General features: G+C 35.6%; 1 protein-coding gene across 1 annotated transcript in view; it reads right to left on the reverse strand.

The window, feature by feature from the left end:
* The window catches only part of PAH (phenylalanine hydroxylase), a 32,788-nt gene extending 24,940 nt beyond the window's left edge, over positions 1-7,848 (reverse strand). The window contains exons 1-2 of the mRNA XM_072401147.1: positions 7,691-7,848; positions 6,307-6,411 (exon numbers count right to left, since the gene is read on the reverse strand). Of these exons, the coding sequence (XP_072257248.1) occupies positions 6,307-6,411; positions 7,691-7,735 (150 nt within the window). The 5' untranslated portion in view covers positions 7,736-7,848. The remainder of the gene's footprint in view (positions 1-6,306; positions 6,412-7,690) is intronic.
* Between the last annotated feature and the right edge of the window lie 703 nt (positions 7,849-8,551).

An 8,551-nucleotide genomic window follows, 5' to 3' on the forward strand; every position in this document is an offset into this window, starting at 1 on the left:
TCAATGGTCAGATATGTTTTACAAGACAAATAGTGATTACAAAGGGCACTTGGCAACAGATACTACTGGTAATGGTATTTCAAGGACTAGTGAGGCTTAAAAATAAATATATATATATATATATATATATATAAATATATATGCTGGCTGGTATAGTGAGGATTTATTATATCACTACATAACACTTTCAACACATACACATTCAATATATCGCTCTATAATATAAATGATCCAAAGATCCACTGCTGGTATAGTAAGGTTTTTTTTATAAACCACTATCTAGCTCTAGCTCTGTTCTAATACTTTTTGGTCTATTTATTTGTAGTGCCTCATCAAACATCAAGTGTATTTTACATAGATCAAGTGCATTTTTATGTAGATCAATATCAGGCAGTGAGCAGAGAATCAAATGAAGTTCAGTGATTTGCCCAAACAGATAAAGAGGGTGGACATTCATTCTTGAAGCTTTTAGGCGGCCCTAAATCAGCGTGTTTCGAGAATCTGGAAACCGCTCCTAATGAATTGCTTAAGCTATGGGTAGCATTCAGGAGCATCTGATGTGTATTACAAAACACACATGTTATTCTGCCCTGCCCGTTTATTTAGTGTAACATCAGAGAGACATCACCACAAATGTTGCAACATCCAGAAAAAAACACTAATTGTTGCCAGCAAATGAAAAGGACTGGCCCGCAGTGTGTAAACATGCATTTAAAAACTAGGCAAAATGCTAGCTGTTATGTTGGATTTAATACTTCCCAAATAAACATAGCAAGACATGTATGCAGCGTAGAAAATCAGAAATTCAGCTCCATGTCTTATAATCAATCTACTTTAAAGATTAGATTTCGTTAGCACAACAGGAAACTGCAGAAAAATATTTGAAGTCAGAAACATCTTTAAATAAAAATCTATTGAATTTTTTCATGTAAAACATATATAAACTGTACTATAGTAATATACAGAGGTTGCAGCAAGTCAGAAACATCTTTTTAAAGAATATGTTTATGATAAATATGAGAAGGAGAGTTTTAGGAATAGAGAAAGGCAGGCTTTTTTAGGGCACAGAGTGTTTTTCATAAAACAATAAACTTTATTTCAATCGAAAAATTTTTAAAACTAGACAGAGATGACCTGTACTGGTACTGCCTAGTACTAATGTAGGAAAACTAAGCTAGGTAACAGGTAAGCCTACAGTGCAAGTAGTTTTGGTCCTCTTTAGACAGCAATAGTTTTGTTTCCCACCCGACGCGTTTCGCCTGATAAGGCTTCTTCAGGGGTTTGTTGGGGCGACTTGGTAGTATTGCTCAAATCTTTTCTGTGGAGGCCAGTTGTTCTCATACTACTTGTGAAGTGATTTAGTTGTAAAAGCCGTAGTGCTTAGAAAAAGCAACTGGTCGTGGTTTCTATGTTTGTTCTCCAACACAAGACGGTAAATGTATTCATATATACAGCAGTGTGTTACCTGGGGAGGAATGTCCACATGATATGTAGTACTCTGTTTGTTTGACGTGGTGGTATAGTGCTGGGTCTCAGGTAGCTGTCCACTATACCACCACGTCAAACAAACAGAGCTTGTTTTGTAAATGTTTTTTTCCTTGAACTGCACATTGTGTTACCACTGACAGTGCATCTGGTTCCCGAACTCTTAAAGCAGTGATTCATGGTTGGTCAGGCCATAAAACACAATTGGGGTTGATTTACAAAACTGGCAGATATTGTTTTGGGGAGGTTAGTAAATAAGAGACACTATGCTTACTTTCAAAACCTAATTATATGCAAGCACCTTATCTCATATACTAAGGTCAGTGAACATTCATCTATGTCCAAATCATATAGTTCACAATTGACTACATCTTCTCCATTAGGCCAGCTCAGTTAAGGGCCATTTAGGTAATGTTTCCTGGGGGCCAGTATTTCTCTGCCAAAGGTTTAGGTCAGTTCAGATTTCGGACTGCCATGTAGAATGCATGGGAGATAAAGATATAACAGTTCATATTCAAATAAATCAAGTATTGATTACTGGTACCAATAATGGAAATTGTGAATTTCTACAGGGCATTTATTGGGTGGAATTGTTATAATTTCCTATAACCATTACTTTACTACAGTATAGTGTGCATCTAATACATTGAGCTATTTTTAGGATCTGTGCTTTTAATACATTGCACTCTGCCCTCAGAAGGTAGGATGACAGGTCATCCATATATTAGCTTATGATGATGCAGAAGATCTTTTTACCAATCCGTGATATATAAGCCGTTTTTACATAAATATAATAATTATAACCAACATAGAAACAGTATTCACTTTAAATCTCTAAATGACATATTTTTAATATGTTTTAGTTTCCTTAATCGGAAAAGGTGTTTTAAAGAAACACAGGACTTACCATAAGTCTAAGTAAATTTCACAAAACACTGATACAAAATTTAAAAACTGTTTTTATTTTTACTTATATATTTGCATAAGAGACATCTCTCTCTATATATATATATATCTATAGATGAGATATAGAAGTAAGTAAAAAATTATAATAAAATTGTAATAAATATTAGCTGTTAAATCTAAACAATGGCTGTTAACTCGTTAAATATTAACGTTAAATATTGTGTTGTTCCACTGATCTTGTTATGTAAGCATAAAGCCCATCAAAAAAATTAAGAGACAGAAACCCATGCCAGAAAAAAAAATTGTGCATCCTAATTTCTAGTACCATCATGAGAATGGATGCATAGCAGGACATCGCATGCCAAATCGGACCATTCACATCTACAGTAAAGGCAGGATATACCAGACACCCATGTGCGTCAACCAGAAAGGGTTACAGTTTATAGTTAGCATATGTGTAAAGTGTGTAGAGTAGTAAATGGTAATACAGGTAGTCCCCGGGTTAGATACGAGATAGGGACTGTAGGTTTGTTCTTAAGTTGAATTTGTATGTAAGTTGGAACAGGTACATTATTTTAATAAATGTAGTTAGAACAAATGTTTGTTCCAATATATTATTAGGCAGCATGGTGTCAGTTACTGTATAAAATCCTCACTGTGAGTTAATCACAAACAAAGCAAAAAAAAATTTATGGAGCCTAGACATTCATTACCTTCTGGAGCGAGCTGTGCTTTGATATGCAAAAAGAAACAACTGCAGAGTTTGTCATTAAAGAGTTACAAGAGGCTGCAGAAGGAGCTCACCCTCTAAGGTCACCCACAACCTCAGCTGTGTTTAGCAAATCCCCCTCCAAGCCACTGTCCTGCACAGGAGTGAGCAGGACAGCCCTGTTCGTATCTAGGAGTCGTCCATATGTCGGATGTCATTAACCCAGGGACTACCTGTAGTAAGTAATGGTTAAAAAAAGTTTTTTTTCTGTATGTGCCCTGCCAGAATTTCCATTGCTTCATGTCCAAATCTACAACAGGAATTAAGGGATATACTTATAAAGCAAGGGAACATAATAGTCAACAAATCAGATTGGGAAGATTTTCTCTCACCTTCTCTTTTCAATGACAACACAAATAGTTAAATTCCCACTTAATTCTGTAGTGGAGTTCCCCAAGTACATCCCTATACAGGTCTATAAAGGCTCATTGTACAGGTGGGGTCTGCACTTCAAGTGGACCTAAACCCAAGCATTGAACATTGGATAGATCATTTAGCAGTATTAGATGTTATCCCACTTTCATTTTCCTTACATTTATGGGAGAAAAAAGCTAAAAAGCTCTAGTTTTCTCTCTTTTTGGTTTCACAGTGAGCATTACATCAGCCCTAGCTTTCGTCTCTATAACTCTGCAACTGAAGAAGCTGTCTCTTTCATTAAGAAATTTTTTTACTGTATTAGGTGTGTCTGTGTGGTGTGTTTTTGCACCTATGTTGATGTTTTATGGTATTAATAATTTATTAAGGTAGCCCATGTAAAATAAATGGGCTGCCTAAGCACACTTACATCTGCAAAAAAAAAAAAAAAGCAGCACAAGACCCTTTTTTGTGAACTATGGTGCACTACATTGCAGCTGTATTGCCTTTGTGCGTTGAGTTTCAATTTAAAATGTTATGCGTATCACCATGTAATGTAGTACATGTGTGGTACCACTATGCATATATCTGAATGGACCATGGTGTGCTTTGATTCAGTATAGGAGAATGTTCAGCATAACCTAATGGATACAAGTAATGTAAGAGGCTGAATATTTTCTAAAAAAAACATCATTACCTAGCGAGCAATAAAAATAGGGATTTCCACAGAAATGCGAGTTTAGGAAACAAAGCCAATGACATGAGAAGTTGGGACAGATCTTGATATTTACAGTTTACACCCCACAAGTATGAAAACTTTTGTCATATGATTTTGTTTTCTCGTGATTATCCAATACCGCAAAGCAAGTTTTGAGAGAATTGAAATGGTTAATCTATTATATTCAATTCAAATTTTGTATTTACACTTCTTATTGAGGCAAAAAATGAATACTTAAAAAAGAGCAGTAAGAAAATATTTGAATTTTGCTATATGATTTCTCAGAGTGTTTTCTTAACAAGCTGCACTTTGAAGTTCTACTTTTTTATGTGATCCCAAGTCAAAACAGACAGTGAAACATTGTGACCCATCCTAGTGCCCTTGAGGACTATTTGAAGAGTCAGAACACAAACATTTACTGCAAAATGTGCAAAGTCTTCTAAAGTAAAGCCGGTGCTCCCTTCATTTCACATGAAAAGCAAACAAAAAGATGACAGCAAGCTTCAAAGTAGAATTAGGACAGCAACAATAATATCAAACAGTCGTGAATCTGTGCTGAACTGTTAAAGCAGGTAAAAAAAAACTAATCATGAAAATCCTCATACATGCTTTGTTAAAATAGTAATGTCATTAGAAAAGTTATTTTTAATATCCTGAAACCAGCAGCTTTGATTAAAAATTACCAACAAAAAAATTCTTGTTCGGGAGCTTCCTACTATTAGGGTGACAACTGTTTTCTAACTCTGCGGCTGTGTTGTCACCCTGTGATATGCACCTTTAATAGAGATTACAAGAGGTCATTCTGACCCACACTGGGTCAACACTGGCCTACAATGAAGGCAGTGCATGCAACAATGAGATTAAAAAAAAAAATCTAAAAAAAGTATAAAGCAAACAACCTCCCTTGAACACCAACCCCCTACTCCCATACTTCTATCTTACTAACTACTGAGATGAATGTAAAAAAACCCTCTATTCTATTTTTTGTTCCACTAAAGCCATCATCATGTAATGCTCCACCCTGCTATTCTGTCTTCCTCTGTTTTATTTTCTTTTGGGTCATTTCTGGCTTGTCCGCATCACTGTGTGCATAATGTATACACTTCCTATTGGCTGAAATGCCCTTCTCAGAGCCAGCCAAAAAATACATTTACCTATTTGATATTGATGTAGATGATGTGTGATTGCATACCATTCCAGTGGTGGATAGGTGATCTCTAGAGGTCGTGCTGACCAGTTGTTAGGTGAGTATATCTTTCTAAACAACACTGATCCCAAAACCTGGGGGGGTGGGGGTGTTCTGTCTAGGATCAGTGAGAGAATCTTAATTTATGCCCAGAGATGGGCTTTAAAATAATAGTTTCTAAAATAAAAGTGGGGGAACTGCTTAAAATAACTTTTATGTTTTCAGGGAACCCCTTCTATAATAATATTTCCACAGCTCACAGTATATTAGTGTGGTAGTCAGTAGGGATAAACATTGCGTGCCATTGTGAATAATGTTAACTTTACAGATAGCCAAAAAATCATTGGTGTCTGTGATAACCGACCTAAGGGGTCTAATTTACTCACTGCTCAAGGAAATTGAGCAACCTATGAAGAAACCCTGGTTAAGAAACACTGATTTGCTACAAAAAAACTAAATGTCATCCAGTTTGGGTTTACATCTGCTTTATATTATGTACAAAGAAACAAAATGTAGTTTGTAAAAACAAAAGGTGTTTTAAACATAATGCAAAAAATGCATTGAAAAAAATCCCAATCCAGTATAATGGTAAATCAAAATGTGTGAATTTTTCAATCTTTGCTGTTTTTTTTAGTTACTTACTATTTTATTATTTCAGAGGCAAGGTGTAAATGTTTTGCATTGCCTTACACCTTATATACTTACCATTTACCAACGAGAAGTGCAAAAACTTTGCTGTATTGCAGATCTCCGGCCATCACCTTTAACTGCCACTTTCACAACATAATTGTGCTGTGATACATTAACCTGTGGTAGGTAGCAGTGTACTGCAATTAAAACAACATGGCAAGGATAAAAAGAATATGTAAAAAAGTTATGGGTCCCTACCTCAAATATGCGCAGGACCTTGGCCAGAGCCCCAACTTCTTCTTTGAGAGAAAAGATCAAAGAGATCCTGTTGTCTTTAATACTCTCCTCAATATAATTGGAATCCTGCATACCAAGGAAATTGTTTAATTTATTGAAAACATTCCAAGAACAGCAACAAATATCATTACTGTGATTGACATTTAAAAAGTATTGAATTAGTATTGATTTAATAATTGATGACTACTTGTGCCCAGTTAGCAGGAAGGGGGTCCAGGAGGATCTGAAGCTAACTCAAGAAGTAGTAGAGTGCTCTACCTGGCTGTGCAGTGTAAGGGACATGCTTAAATGACTTAATAAATGAAATTATAAATACTTTAAAAGGTAAAGCGATAAACACCAACTGCATATGAACAAGGTCAGCGCACTAAACTTACAGCTTAGAAATCTATTTTGGTCTTCTATACAATTAACATCTGTTTTGGGGACACAGAGACCTCATTCATTTAGTATGTTCCCTTGATGAAGAGGGTCCCTGTGTCCCTGAAACAGCACAGATTTTATAGAAATCCAGTAAAATTTTTGAGTTAGTACCCAGGTGTTCTGATCATGTTTATTTGCAGGATAATCTTACTATTTGATACTTCTTCTCTGACGGTTATACACATATGTGATGAAAAAATTCAAGCTATCTGTGACAGTTGAGACTGCATCATTATATTGTTCAAGAAATGAGATTCAGAATATTAAAGAGTGCAATGATGACTGGTTCTATTTAAAGAGGACCTGTACTAAGCCAAATTTTTAGGGTGACATCACAAGGGTTCACCTTAAATGTCATTATTATTATTATTTTTAATAAAAGATTTGCTTTCAAAGGCATAAACCAGTGGCATCACACATGTTCCCATAATACATAATAAATCTTCGGGAGTAATTCACACCTATTACTGGTGAATGCTTGCTTTATAGACACTGCTATTAACTTTTAACTGCTTTTTTATACAAAATCTTATTTGATTTTTCAGAAAACAACATACAATGAAACATTAAACAGCTTCACTAATGAAGTTGTATCCTCTCCAGCCTTTGAGAGCTTTAATAAATCAGGCCCAATGTCAACTAACTAACTAATCTTTTTGGTACAGCTAAACATCTGGCTTCTATGTTTCAAATCTGTGTTCTTTTTATTGTCATGGTAATACTAAAACATATTTTGAATAATAAAAAATGCCAAGCTATGCAAAACATAATGCCAAACACAACATTACAGAGCTGAGATTACATTGTGAATGTGTACATATGGTTAACACTGATTTGTAACACCAGATTTAAAGTAATAATAAAAAAGTACACCTTGTTACACAAATACTAGCCAAGTACACTAACAAAGCTTTTAACTTACATAGGTATGCCCTCCATTCAGCAATTTGCAGGTATCTGCATTCATCTTGCTAGTAGTAGTCTCGGGAAAGTAGAGGTCAACAAATGCACCTGTGTGAAATATGTGGCACAGTTCAACTGCAGAGTATTTAAAGTCCTTCTTTTCCCTCAATATTTCAGCCTGCTTAAATGCCCTTCATCTCAGAGTCTCCAATCACCGGGCTGCATAGGGAGGCGCTGCCATCATGTGACATCGCCTCCTCACTTATCTATGTTCATGGAATGACACAAGTGGTTCTCATCAACACAACCAACAAATTGCAGAAATTGCTGCCTGGTTTTCATCTAAAACATATGTCATGTATCAATGTTGCAGTAAATTGTGCTGTTTACTGTATTCATTTAAAATCCTCTTGTTTTTAAAAGACTTATGTAATAGAAGAACTATGGTCCGCTGTGCTGTATATTATTCAATGTTGTAATAGTGCTACCTTTATAGTTAAACTTTCCATAGGCAGGCGACATTAATGTATAGAATTTATATAAAAATGACGAGTAATATATATTCATATGTAGAATATAGTTAGATACTGATATTTAGGAGATCTGCATCAGGAGTTTTGTAGATGAGAGTGTCCCCCTAAGAGGGGCCAAGGAATTGTGCAGTGGCAGATTAATCCTCCTGCCTGTAATAGTGCCCTTCTACCCACTGACCATTAGTGTAAGGGGACCCTTCTTCTTGATCACCAGTATTTGCAAGGGGGGATAGTGATCGGTAGGGGCATTTCTCCTTACTTACTGGTAGGTGCCAGGCATTTATATAAAAAACAGATAACTTTAGAAAGTGGTACAGGATCTGCTAGACAAAAATTAAAAAACATTT

This window comes from Pyxicephalus adspersus, chromosome 2 (genome assembly GCF_032062135.1).
Source record: "Pyxicephalus adspersus chromosome 2, UCB_Pads_2.0, whole genome shotgun sequence".
NCBI classification, from domain to species: domain Eukaryota; kingdom Metazoa; phylum Chordata; class Amphibia; order Anura; family Pyxicephalidae; genus Pyxicephalus; species Pyxicephalus adspersus.